Below are 15,012 nucleotides of genomic sequence, written 5' to 3' on the forward strand. Positions count from 1 at the left end.
TAAATTCCGACTTTGGAACTACCGCTCACTGGGCTACATGCTCTGGGCCTATGGTGCTAATTTTTTTTTTTGTTTACCATTTTTCTATTTGATATTCTCCATTTCAACACCTCCATTTATTAATTTTTTCATCATGTTTATTTTCTATTATTTTCTAATTATATTATTTTCGAGTCCCTGGTATCCTTTTATTATTTTTCTTGGTAAATGACAAATGCTTGTTAGCTTTCAAGTTTTATTCTGACACATGCAAATTTTTCTTATAAAATTTAAGAATAAGGCGAACAAAATTACTGATCAATGTGAATCAGTTTTTTTATTTAGATCTCATAAATAAGAAATTTTTTAAAGATGCCCGGCAGACATGTCATACTTTTCAATTTACATATGAAAAGTATGGAACAAAAACTAATAATCAATGTGAAGTAGGTTTTTCTTAATGCTATAATGTCTTTCAAATTGTAAGCTCTATCAAATTAACCCGTCTTCTATGTCACGATTTAAATTCAAGGAGAGAATTGAAAAAAAAAAAAAACATTACACATATGAGGTAATTAACAAAACACTAAGTACAAATTTCCTAATAAGATGATTCAATTTAACACTCCACAACTTTAGTAAGACAACAGATTCAGCCTGTATCGTAATTCAGATTTTACCAGAAACCAATATGTTTTAGATCTTTTGAATTTATATATATTCACATATCCACTCTGTCAATATCTTCATCAATTTTAACTCTTCAAGAATGCCGAGATGTATCTTCACAGAGTTTGCTTTTCACATACTGTTTATTTTCTACCTTCAATTTCCTTAATATGCACATACACTTATAATTTTCTCCACAAATAATATAGTATTAAGCTCTAAGGTTATCGTTTGCTTATTATTAATGAACACATAATGAAAAAATTAATTAAAAATTAGTCACATTAAAAAAAGTGCTGAAAATAATATTTCAATATATCTCCATTGCAACGCACAGGCACTTGACTAGTATATATATATGGATGTGTTTGCATGGTGTTGTACTGTGGTGTGTGTTTCATGTACATCATTATTAACTTTTTGGTCTAGTTATACATTAGATGCTTCCTTGAATGTATATTATATATGTATCAAAAATATTAATACATATCTAAAAAGAGAGCCTACAACAACCATATATCATATTGGAGTAGCTAATTATGTAGTGACGTACCACACTTCATGACCTATGCCAGTATGCCATGACTTTTACATCCTATTGCACATGCATGTTCCCATAATTGAATTCCAGTACAACTTGTGGTCCCAAGACTACTAGATATAAAGATATGAAATATCTTGCTAGGTATTTAGGAAGGTCTCAGTTACCGAATTTGAATTTAGTGGTGTACGTATCACGGATCATTTTTGAATTTATTTAGTATCAAGTCAAGCGGTCAAATATGTGAGTTTTTAAGTTAATTTTAATGCATTTATTTTTCAACATTTTTACCACTTCGTTTGATATAAAAATAACTCGAAAATATAAAAAAAAAAAAATTGTATGTAAACGCATCACTCATAAAGTAAATTGGTTTGAACGGTTTGGATTAATTATTTGTAGTCTGTTTATTTGATTTTGAAATTAGTGTTATATGACACCGATGTTATACTAGCCAGGCTCGTGTGTATATATATATATATAGAGAGAGAGAGAGAGAGTGACTAATATGCATTCGTATCCATATGGGCCGAAATACAAACGGTCCAAATTTGAAATTTCAAAATTCAAAAAGTCGATATGAACCGTTCATCTTGTTCTCCATATTAATATGTGCTTGTTGACCAAATTTTACATTTTTCTGATTTTTTTTTTTTACTATTTATTAAGTTACTTTGAAAATTATTGATCCAACGGTGGCTGCTGATTTTACTGTTTTGTTAAGCCACCGTTGGATCAATAATTTTCAAAGTGGCTTAATAAATAGTAAAAAAATTCAGAAAAATATAAAATTTGGTCTCCAAGCACATATTAATATGGAGAACAAGATAAACGGTTCAGATCGACTTTTTGAATTTTAAAACTTCAAATTTAGACCGTATGTATTTCGGCCCATATGCATACGAATGCATATTAGTCACGCGAGGACCTGAATTTTCTTCTTATAACTTTCCAAGTCTTCGGACCCTGGCGTAGAACTTAGCCCAATAATTGAAATGACATTAAATTGGGCCAAGCCCAGTTCGCATTTATTGTATTCTATTCCTACATCTGCAAATGTTATCGGACATCCATATTATTTTTTTTAATACAGATCAAAATATTATCCACATCCGTTTTCACTTTTCACCCCTACTTGCATTACTTCAAAAAAAACTCTGTTGAACCTCGATTGAATAAAAAATGTGGTACATATATTGTGGACCAAAATGAAAAATGTGTTTATTACAAGTGTATCTTTGAACTTTATTAACAAACGGAGATAATCAATCGTAACCGCTTACCTCATGTCCGATCCAACGGTTTGTATACACCGATGATCAAAGATCCAACGGTGGATATATCGTCTCAGGCGCGGTAATAAATGGTCTCACCTCTCTGTAAAAAATAAGGTAAACCTGACTTGTACATGGTCTTCATTAAATGTGAACACCGATGTCTATTTGATATTAATTTGAAATTTATGTGACTTCTTAAATAATAGTTTTTGCTAAAAAAACAAACATGTGTAATAGTTAATTATACCAAAATACATTACAAATTGATTTCCATTATTTAATCTCAATTTTAAATTGGACTAGAAATTATATTGTTATCGATGTCTGTTTATTATATTAATAATACTAGTTCTTGAATTAAATCTTCTTTAACACTTATCAATGTAATTTACATAATCGAAACAATGTATATGATCTACTTGTGAAATTATTGTTACAGTTTCTAAAAAGAGATCATAATTAAATGAGAAATAATAGATATAATTTTATGAGAAAATTTAATTGTATTTTTTTTACTTCGTATTACATAAAATGCAAATAATATATAACAACATAAAATTTCTAAAACTAGAAACCTATAAATACCTCCTCCTAAAAATATCCTACATACTAAATACTAAAAACTTTATTCTTAAAATCATATTAAACCAAGCGTGATGTAAATAAATGGTGAGAGGAGAGACATATACAACAGTGAAATTATATATACGTACTCTATATGTAAGAATAATAAGATAATAAATTTATGTATTATTTCCAAATTTTAGTGTAATTAAAATTAGGGGTGTCTATCGATTCGACTTGGTCATATAACTGGAATAAAATAAGCAAATTAAAATTTTATTTTGTTTTCAAAAATACAACCAAACTGACCGAAATAAATTTATCAACCGAATTAAAAATAAACATTTTTTGTTAATATTTTGAATTTTTTGTAGGCTCAAACAAATTATTTATTTCAATATATAGAATTGAATTCAGATTTAGTATTTTTCATACTCAACAAGAAAGAAAACATTCATAATCATTTTCTATAGGCTCATAAATATTATATTTTTTTTCGGTTGATTAGTCCAAAACCTATTCGAACCAAACAATTAAACGGGTTTTAAAAATGAACCGAACCAATCCATTTAATAAAAAAAATGAACCTTTAATCCAAACTCCCTAGTTCAATTAAAACCAATTAAACCAGACCCAATAAATAAATATCACTCGTATTACATTGATACTAACAAATCAAACTAACAAATTGACAAGAGAGTCAAATTTAATGTTCTGACCAGTGTTGTAAATAACGGTATGCAATCGTCAGACGAACAAAATACCGTCAAACAATTAATAGAGAATAATCATAAATAATCGGCTATATTCGGAAATAATCATCTGATTAGTCGGAAAACTCCATGACGATTTGGTCACCGCCGAATCGGCCTAATGGATGTTTTTTACAACACTGGTACTGACAAGTGGGTTCCACCATACAATAACTATGGATGGATGTATTATTTACTTGTGCACCGAGTCCATGGAAAAAAATAGGAAGAGAAGGGAGGAGAGGGATAAAGCCTCGTTAGGGTTAGAAGGAGAGCCGCGGTGCAGTTGCTGCCTCCCTGCCTCTTTCTTTCGTCTCTCCTCTTTACCCCTTTTACAAAAACAAAAAAATCCAAAAAAATCTGAAAAATCCCAAAAATCCCCAAAAATTCTCAATCGAAAAACCCAACAAAAATCGAGAAGACCAACAATTTATCTCTCTATCTATTACTATCTCGTAGGGATTAGGAAGAAAAAGGACAAGTTACAATCTTTTTAGAAAACCCAAAAAAAAGAGAGAGCGAGAGAGGGAGATGGCGCAGGTTCAGGTGGTGCCAAACGGTGTTGCGTCGGCGGCGGGTGGTCCTGTTGTGGGTCCCGCGAATGGAGGTGGCGCCGGAGCTCCTCCTCAGGCGGCGGCGACCGGTGGCCAGTTCGCCGCAACTTCGCTCTACGTAGGAGATCTGGACCCGAATGTGATGGATTCGCAACTGTACGACATGTTCAGCCAAGTGGGTCCCGTCGTGTCAGTTAGGGTTTGCCGTGACGTCAGCACTAGGAGGTCTCTTGGTTATGCATATGTTAACTACAGCAGTCCCATTGATGGTGCGTTTTCTTTTTGTTTCTTTACCAGTAAATCAGTATATGAGTATATATACAAGTAGACAATATAGTTTATGAAATTCCCAGTTTAACAGTTGCTTCTGGTACATATTTACCAGTAGACAATATAGTTTATGAAATTACCAGTATAACAGTTGCTTCTGGTACATATTTCAGTATACAATATAGTTTATGAAATTCCCAGTTTAACAGTTGCTTCTGGTACATATTTACCAGTAGACAATATAGTTTATGAAATTCCGAGTTTAACAGTTGCTTCTGGTACATTTCATGAAAATTGGTAAACTGGTAAAGTTCTCAGTTTACCAATGGACAATATAGTTAGTGATATCAATGTTGGTAATAGTACATGGATATCCAATCAAAGAAGACTTTTCTCATGCAAATGGAGAAGATAACATATTTGTACTGTTTCAATTTAATTTTTTTGCAGCTGCAAGAGCACTGGAGTTGCTGAACTTCACACTGGTGAACAACAAGCCGATTCGTGTGATGTATTCTAATCGTGACCCCAGCACGCGCAAGAGTGGCACTGCTAACATTTTCATTAAGGTTTATTAACTTTTTTATTCAAATTTTGTTTCATTTTCTAGACTACCTTTTTTTATATATTGTTGGAACTCCTTTTTATTACATTGTCAATTTCTTAAACATCAAAACAAAACAATGGGTGGTATGATTTGTTAATAATGCTTGTATTTTTTTTTCTGTGTTTTTCTAAGGTTATTGAACATTTCTGGTAACAGATGCAATTCCACAGTATTTTAATTCGCTACACAATAAGACCATGATATGGTAAAAAAGAAAAGCAATTTTACAATGTATATTTTATTTCGTTTCAGAATCTTGACAAGACGATTGACAACAAGGCCTTGTACGAAACATTCTCGGTTTTCGGCAACATTCTCTCATGCAAGGTGGCAACTGACCCATCGGGTCAATCCAAGGGATACGGTTTTGTTCAATTCGACAATGAGGAATCTGCTATGACGGCCATTAACAAACTGAACGGCATGTTAATCAATGACAAGCCGGTTTTTGTGGGCCCGTTCGTGCGCAAGCAAGATCGTGACAACTCCTCCATGCAAACCAAATTCAACAATGTTTTCGTGAAAAACCTCGATGAATCAACAACTAAGGACGAACTACTTGAGGTTTTCGGCCAGTATGGTACCATCACAAGTGCTGTAGTGATGTCTGATGAGGAGGGGAAGAGTCGTTGTTTTGGATTTGTCAATTTTGAAAACCCGGAGGATGCAATGCAAGCCGTGGAAGCGCTCAACGGGAAGAAAGTCGGGGAGAAGGAGTGGTATGTCGGGAAGGCCCAGAAGAAAACCGAGAGGGAGATGGAGTTGAAGGAGAGATTTGAACAGACTGTTAAGGAGTCGGTTGATAAGAATCAGGGCTTGAATTTGTACTTGAAGAATCTAGATGATTCCATTTCTGATGAGAAGCTCCGAGAGATCTTTTCTGAATACGGTACCATAACCTCTTGCAAGGTATGTGTATGGTGCCATTGTTGGTTTTGCTGCTTGTGTTGATAATTATATGTGGCTTCTTTTTTCACAGGTTAAGATTCCAGGAAATTGTATTACTGGATGGGAAACCTTAATTAGTATGGTATTAACATAGCTAGTTGACTAGTTGGGTTATTCCTGTGAATGGCTGTGTGTATGTATTTGCACTGTTAGTGGTACATTGTTGATATATTTTGTGCTGTTTTCGAGGTTTTCATTTCTTTTTTTATGATTTCAGGTGATGAGGGACCAGAATGGAATTAGCAAGGGATCTGGATTTGTTGCCTTTTCGACTCCTGAGGAAGCTGCCAAAGCGGTAATGCTATCCTATTTGGGATTCTTTGTTCAACTCTGTTAAAACTCAAACAACAGGAGATGTATGTTGTTACCTGATAACTAATTTATTTTTGTGTACTGTTTATACAGCTTAATGAGATGAATGGGAAGTTGGTTTCTGGGAAACCACTCTATGTTGCTGTTGCACAACGCAAGGATGAGAGAAGGGCCCGCCTACAGGTTCTCCCTCTCTCTCTCTCAGCCTTTTCTCATTGTTTAACAGACTAGTAGTTTCACATATTCATTTTGTCATTCCTTATAACAGTCTTAGTGTCATGAAGTGCTTGGAGTTGTTGAAAGGCATCAGTTATTTCTTAGAATTAATGAATCTCATTTCGAGAGTTGTTCTGACAACTGTACTTTGTAACTAGCCAAGTTATAGTATGAATCTTAAAAGTGTTACAGCACAGTTTTACTGTCGTAAGCAAAGCAAGGGATATGTACTTCACTGAATATATTGTGATATGCAGTATTGCAAACATCTGAAATACTTATTTCACTGAGTGTTCAATTTTATCAGGCACAATTTTCACAAATGAGGCCAGTAGCAATGGGTCCTGCAATGGCTCCACGTGTCCCGATGTATCCTCCCGGGGCCCCTATGGGACAGCAGCTCTTCTATGGCCAGCCGCCTCCTGCTCTCATGCCACCTCAGGTTTTTTTTTTTTTCAATTTTACTTTCCCAAACTCCTTTCTGTAATCACTATTGGAGAACTGCAACAGTAAATGCAGTAGTGCCTCTTTAACTTTTTTAAAATTAAATGGAGTGCAATTCAGTGAATGAAAAAAAAAAAACTTTTTAGGGGGGATTTCATGTATACCCCTCATAAACTTTGAAATTACACTTGTATACCCCTTCTATGAGGTGGATTTGCTCACATTTTTTTGTTTTCTGTAATAGCCTGGATTTGGGTTCCAGCAGCAGATGGTACCTGGGATGAGGCCGGGAGGGGGACCGATGCCCAACTTTGTAGTACCAATGGTGCAGCAAGGACAGCAGGCACCTCGTCCAGGTGGCGGTCGTCGTGGTCCTGGTGCTGGTGGGCCCGTCCAGCAGCCACAGCAATCCATGCCTCTTGTTCGCCAACAGGTAACTCCCTATTTACATTCTTTTATGATTGATTGTTCCTCATATCCTATTTCTCCGTTTTCAAAGTTTAAACTGTCGATCCGAACTACTCAAGATGATATCCATATTAAAATAAGCTAGGATACCAAATTTTATACATGTTTTTAAATTTTTTACTATTTTTCCAGAGGTACAAAATCACTGTTGTTGGAAGATCTAGAATCAGTGATTTTGTACCTATCTGAAAAAGTAGTTGACAAATTTCAAAAAGTATAAAATTTGAGATCCATGTTGAGCGGGTCAGATCGATAGTTTAATCTTTGAAAACGGAGATATAGGATATGAGGCATGAAAGGCACGACGCATTTGAACTTTCCTCATAATTATAATGAACTTAAATAATATGTCCAAGTGTGGTTGGATTTTCTTTTCTTGATTTGTTGTTTATTTAAAATTGAGAGAGAAAAACATAGAATGTCTTCAAACATAGGCCTGTTTAGCATCAGAAACTCTTTAAATATCATCTAAATAAATCAAATGGAATACTTGGTGGTTTGTGTATTTTTTTTTAATTTAGTATCATTCTATTTGGGTTTGTAGATGTTCCCAAGGGGTCGTATGTACCGCTACCCACCAGGCCGCAACATGGGACCCGAGGGTCCGATGCCTGGTGTTGCTGGTGGCATGATGCCTCCTTATGACATGGGGGCCCCACCCATGCGTGAGATGCCTGGGATGATGCAGCCCATGCCTATCGGCACCCTTGCCACTGCTCTTGCCAATGCCAATCCTGAGCAACAGAGAACGGTATTGTTTCTCCTATTTAAGAACTATTTATATATGCATATGTTTATAAGTTGTATATCCATTTTCATAGTCCAAACGACAAATCCAAACCGTTCAAACCAATCTCCTTCCTCAAAGCTTTGTTTACATATAAATTTTTTTGAAGTTCCAAATTTATTTAGTTTCAAGTCAAACGGCAAGAAAATGAGATTATTTTAGTTAAATCTTGGTGCATTATTTTTCTAAAAAGATCTTGGTTCACATTCTAATCTGGATATCATGTTGAACTGTTCGGAGTTGTCGTTGGTACTATAAAAATTGATATATGAATTATAAGCATATACCCTGATATGGTTATAAGCATAAACTCGAAAGGAAGATGTCTATATTTTTGAAGTTGACCATTGGCTACATCTGATAAGCCTGGTTACATCTGATAAGTTAAACAGACTAATTAACTAACCTAACTGCAATTTTGTGTGCCCATTTTCTTTACGAGTAAAATATACAAAGGAATTACAAGTATCATTTTCTTAAAAAAAGTTTCATTTTTTTATTTATGATATCAGTAATTACTAAAAATATAATATTTTTTCTTGTAATGTGTAGATGCTGGGAGAAAACCTGTACCCGTTGGTGGAACAACTGGAGCACGACCACGCAGCGAAGGTGACGGGGATGTTGCTTGAGATGGATCAGACAGAGGTGCTGCACCTGTTGGAATCACCCGACGCACTCAAGTCGAAGGTTGCCGAGGCCATGGAGGTGCTTCGCAATGTGGCTGCCGCTCAGCAGCAGCAGCAGCAGCAGGCTTCCAACGCCCCTGCCACTGCCGATCAGCTCGCCAACTTGTCTCTCGAGTGATCCCATTACTACTGCCTTGTCAGTTTTGTGTTGTTTGTATGTGGGCATGACATACAGATACACTGTTTGTTTGTTAATTAGGTCTATCTATCTATGTTGTGACTTGTGTTTCCTTGTTGTTTTGTTTGACTTGAAGTGCTGCTTTATGTTGTTTGTTGGCTACTTGAATCTGTTTGTTTGGATTTGTTAGGTCATCCATCACTTGTTACCTACTAATGAGTCATGTTTTGTGTGAACTTTGCTTTCAATCTTTTTATTTTTATTTCTGAGGGTTCATGGCGGATGCTGCCAGAAACTTTTTACTAAAAAACCACCAGTCTGCATGTTACAAAGAACAGCCATTCACTCAAAAGTGCAGTTTTAATAGCACCTGTTACAGTAAACATCTGCTTCTAGCTAGCGTACCAGTAAGAAAATAAAATCAATGAAAAAACCATAAGAACTAAAATTTCATTAGCAGAACTTGAGCCATAGCTGAACCTCTCTGACAATGTGTTCTATCTGCAGCCACGATGGAATTTTTGTATATCTGCATATAGCAAACCAGCAAAACCAGGTGACATACTGCATAAGGGCATCAGAACAGTAGATGTTTCCCTGTTTCAACACCCCCCTCGACTGCACATCACACATCTCATCTGACATGGAATATGTGGCTTCACCATTACATCTTGTGTTTAAAAAAATCATTCAGAACCAAATAAAAGAAATTTTCATCGTGCGGGGGACATTTTGCTTTTCAAACCGATTTGAATGGCCATTCAATCCTTCCTCCACTCACTAACATGGCATAAGCTGTTTTCTCCCAGGGCCAAATCAGTGTGTCCCTTTCCTCGTTTAGGATCGGTACAGTGACTTGTATGTTGTACCGAGTTAGATACTTAGATACAAGTTCATTCAGTCTAGGAATTGCCTCAGCCAATGAGATGGTCTTGATTGACCATAAACAAGATCCACTTCTCATGCCACCACCAACTGTGCTTTCTATCTTTCATTATTTCTCGGTCTATTGACACGTTCGCTGTGTCTAGATACGATATACGGGACCATATATGAAGTATCAGGGTAACATAGGAAAATGTAATCTGAAATGAACAAATTTCAAAGTTTAGAAGTATTGGCTTTGTGACAGCAATCATGTCCATAGAAAAAATATCGAACGCATAAAAAAGTCTAATTCCAAGAAAAAAAATAGAACATGAATCGTCTGTTTACCAGTCGACCCACCATGTCAGCACAAAATGATATTCGTATGTGTGCGATGAAAAATGGATGGCCTGGATTAATCCCAGCCGAGTCAAAACTCAACCCAATGACAACAAGGACTATTAATAGAAAAAAAAATATTAAAACTTCATATCAGAACCATGAATCTCAATATTTCTATTAATGTTACAAATCAAACCCTTTTTTTCATTTTGTATTTTTTTATTTTATTAATTTCTATGGATAAAAATTTTGCTTTCTATTTCGTCCTTCAAAGATCCAAACTTGGCAAATTCCTTTCTTTAGAAAATATAATAATTGTAAAGAAATGTAAAGAAATGTGGCAAAGTATTGTCTGGTCACTTTTCAATTGGTCTCCTTTTTACTTTTACTTTTACTTTTACTGATGGGGAAACTTCAGTGAAATTATCATAACCCATGTCAGTCTTGTGGTCCCCACTTCCCCTCCCAGTAAAAGATCAAAATTTGGTGACAGCTCCAAAATCTGTGCCAAAATAAATTAATATTAAATAACAAAAATCTCCACATCAATTATCAAAGCCAACCAATTCTTTATCATAGCAAAGCTGGGGTGTGATGTGCTCACTAAGGGCCTGTTCGGATGTCAAGGAATTGTATAGGATGGGATTTGACGGGGATGGGAATCCATTTTTAAAAAAGCGGGAACCCATGAGTGCGGGAACGCGCAGGATTAATTATGGGAATGTGTTAAAATGGGTGTTCGGTTGTACCATGGAATTAATTGTGGGAAGTCTTATGTTATTTCTAAAATGTTTGATATTTTACAATTATTTTGTTAATAACATTATTAGTAATGTAGTTAAATAATATAGATTAAAAATTAACATAATACTACTTATTACTTATTATTTTATAAAATATAAATATTTTTATAATAAAATAAAATAAGAATATAAGAAGATGGGTACAAATAAATTAAAATAATATTTATAAACAAATAAAAAATAAGATATTAATAATTTTTTTGTTAAAAATTATTTTTTAAATTAAAATTTTGTAACCAATTGTTCTTTTAAAATGCATTAAATATTTCTTAGAGTGTCTTGTATGTAAGCTTATTTTTAATCTTATGTTTCAATTCTTATATTAATAATTTTAGACTATTAGTTTAATCACAAACATGACAAATGATAAAATATATATTTTATTTTCTTTATGTACCACGGACAAGTCTAGCAGCATTTAAAATTTTCAACTATTAGTTAAATCAAGTTTGATATTAATAATTATGATAAATTAGTTTAATTAAGTTAAGATACAACAAAAATTATTGATCTTCAAGCTTCATAGCAGCTGATCCATTTGGGAAAAAAAAAATGATCTCCAACTCAATTTGATTTATCCCATTAGAACAGTGCTTTTTGAAGAGAAAAAGTAAAGTGGATAGGAATTTAATGGGAATTAAATTGGAAAATTCCTTCACTGCCGAACAGCACTGGGAAACAAATGGGTAAATGTTACCTTCCCCGTAAAATCCTAAGCTTCCGAACAGGGCCTAAGAGGATTTGGTGAGCACAACTCTAAAAGTATATTGGATCGACTTCAAACGCTGAATTCAAACCGTTGAAATTCTTGTACTTCATGAGTGATGCATGTACATAAATTTTTTTGAAAGTTTCGAGTTTATTTTTACAAAGTCAAGTGATCAAAGAAATTTTTTTTTTATAACTTAATTTATAAGTTGTTTTATATATTCAATTTTTATCATTTCTTTGACCGCTTGACCGTGTAGCAAATAAACTTGAAACTTTCAAAATTTTATATGTACATACATCACGCATGAAGTACATAGATTTCAACAATTTAGATTTGGAGTTTAAAGTCGATCCAATATACTTTTGAAGTTGTGCTCATCAAATCCTCTTGGTAAGCACATCACACCCTAGCTTTACTCTCTTTATCATTACCTGGCAGTTTTTACAGCAATTAATGAATCTAACAAATTTGATCAAACCAATTGTTATTTCAAATTTTAAATCTATAATAAAATCCAATTTCTCTAGTAAACAATCATCTTTGTATCATGTTGTCCATAGGAGTGTTCATTGAACCCGGTTTAATCATATTTTTTTAAAATTAGTCTAATAGTTCGGTTTAGTTTAAAATTTTTAAAACCGGTTAGACTAAACCGATCGAAATTTTTAAAGTCATCCCTCATTTGAACCATACAACTAAAAAAGAATCTAAAAATTGAGGCATAATGTATATTGCTTAGTTCGGTCTAAAATCAAATCAAACAAAAATTTAAAATTCATCTTAAAAATAAACAAAAAATTATGATTAATATCCTACTTCAGTTTAACCGAACATATCAAAGTAAATTTCAGTTTGTTCAATTCGTTTTGATTTTTGAAAACCAAATAAATTTTTAATTTTGTCTATTTTAATTCAGTTTGAATCGGACCGAACCGATAAACATCTCTAGTTGTTGAACTGGGTTTCTTTTTTGTTCAAAATAAACTTAGACAGTTTATTAAATTCAATCTTTATTAATTAAAAATGTCGGTCATGCATTCAATATTTCATGACCTTAAAAGAAATATTCCCAAATAGGTATTGACAATATGTCAATATATCATGTCAGAGTTTGGCTAGTATAACATCAGTGTCATTTCAATCTATATAACACCAGTTCTAAAACTGTTCAAACCCATCTACTTCATTAGTTGTGCATTTACATACAAAATTTATAACTTTTTGAATTTATTTAGTATCAAGTCAAGCGGTCAAATATGTGAGTTTTTAAGTTAATTTTAATACATTAATTTTTCAATATTTTTACTGCTTGATTTGATATTAAAATAACTCAAAAATATTTAAAAAAAATTGCATGTAAACGCTAACAGTTTGAATTAGTCATTCGAAGTTGATTTAATAGATTTTAGAGTTGATGTTTATATAGGCTGAAGTAATTCTAATATAATACTAGTCAAACTCATTATGTGAATTTGAAAAGAGAAGCATTTCTTTCTCTACAGGAAGTCAGGAACTGGTACCTGGACCATAAGCAAATGACAGCTGTCAGTGCTAGCTATTTATATCGAGTACAATTATGAGGCGACAAGATTAGGCGACAGTGAAATCTGTAACGGGTTATTGGATCTTCTATGCCAATCACATGCGCAATCTATAATGCACAGTTTATACTTTATAGTAATAAATAAATAATTCGGAAAAGATTCGGCAGAATTAAAAATTCACGATTCGGTAATAATTAGAATATAATTAAGAAATAATTCAGATTTATACATTAGTCCGGACCAGATTTTAGTTCCACAAGGTATAATTCGCGAATAATTCCGAAAAAAATCGTAAAATACACAAATAATTCGAAAAAAATTCAGAAAATCAAATAATACATGAATTGCTTCGGAAAGCATTCAAATCTGAATTATTCGCGAATCTAATCACTATTCTACCTCCCATTAACTGTTTGTGTGTTTTACAGCCGCATGGTTTGCTGCAGGAATTTGACACATAAAAACATGATCCTTCTGTGTAAGTTTCTTATGGAGAGATTTTACTTTCACACTTATAACTAAATTTCAGTAGATAAATAAACACAAAAGGGATCCAATGCTTGTCCTTTATTTATTTTTTAATAAATAATTCAAAATTATATTTCAAACAACACATGTAAATCGTTGAACATGTTTTAAAAGTTGTAAATTTTGAGTTTGTTTCATAGAAGATATAAAATAAAATGAAAAGAATAAATCAATTTTGCAAATGGACATAATGAACTGTTTATTTTGAAGAATGATTACTGCAAGAAGTTTAAAAATATAAAAAATATATATATTACCTTGTACTGAGCTATATTTTCATAATGATATTTAGCACCCTCTTAATCAAATTTTGAGTTTAGATTTAAACCATCTAATCAAAATATTAGCTACTTCAGGTGATTTCAACTAGTGTTGTAAATAATAATATGCTCTCATCGAATAGATAAGGTACCGCCAAGCAATAATCGACAATGATAAAAAATAATCGACCGCAATAAAAAATAATCAGCCAACTAATCAAAAAATCAGTTATAATTTCTTTTTACAACACTGACCTGAACTCCACCTGTTCACCTACTATCTCAATAAAAAAATAAGAAAAAAAGAGAGTTGTTAATTAAATTTGTTTTTAATGCAATCTATTACAGTAGTTTCAGAGAACTTAATTTACATTGGATGCCACTATGCCACTGTAACCTTCATGTCAAGCCAAGCCAAATGCCAAGAAAGCAAGTGTTCCACTGTGGCACTATCCAATGTTGCTCTCCATGTTGCCTTGTGTGTTTTACCAAGTCTACTTTTGGCCAATGATAAGTTTAGCAAGAAAAAAAAAAGTACACAAGATAAGATATAATCATATAAGCTAATTAATTCCATAAGAATCAATATCTACAAGCACTAAATGCAAGATATTGGCAACATGCGCATAAATATCCCTTTGTTTTCATAAAATAGTGTCAGGAAATGGTACCATTTATTTATTTCTCAGGGTAATAATATTAATTAGTGTTTACTATATTTGTTTATTGAGAAGATGCATGTAAGTGCATTTACTGCAAGT

At 33.2% G+C, this 15,012-nt stretch overlaps 1 protein-coding gene across 1 annotated transcript; it reads left to right on the plus strand.

Moving 5' to 3' along the window:
* Nucleotides 1-4,028: 4,028 nt before the first annotated feature.
* Nucleotides 4,029-9,426, plus strand: LOC144546449 (polyadenylate-binding protein 2-like). The gene is made up of 9 exons (XM_078294988.1): nucleotides 4,029-4,605; nucleotides 5,057-5,175; nucleotides 5,466-6,122; nucleotides 6,379-6,456; nucleotides 6,567-6,656; nucleotides 6,997-7,131; nucleotides 7,378-7,566; nucleotides 8,146-8,352; nucleotides 8,941-9,426. The coding sequence occupies exons 1-9, from the start codon at nucleotides 4,314-4,316 to the stop codon at nucleotides 9,193-9,195; spliced, it is 2,022 nt and encodes a 673-aa protein (XP_078151114.1). The 5' UTR covers nucleotides 4,029-4,313; the 3' UTR covers nucleotides 9,196-9,426.
* Nucleotides 9,427-15,012: the final 5,586 nt, after the last annotated feature.

This window comes from Carex rostrata, chromosome 29 (assembly GCF_964058835.1).
Source record: "Carex rostrata chromosome 29, lpCarRost1.2, whole genome shotgun sequence".
In the NCBI taxonomy this organism is placed as follows: domain Eukaryota; kingdom Viridiplantae; phylum Streptophyta; class Magnoliopsida; order Poales; family Cyperaceae; genus Carex; species Carex rostrata.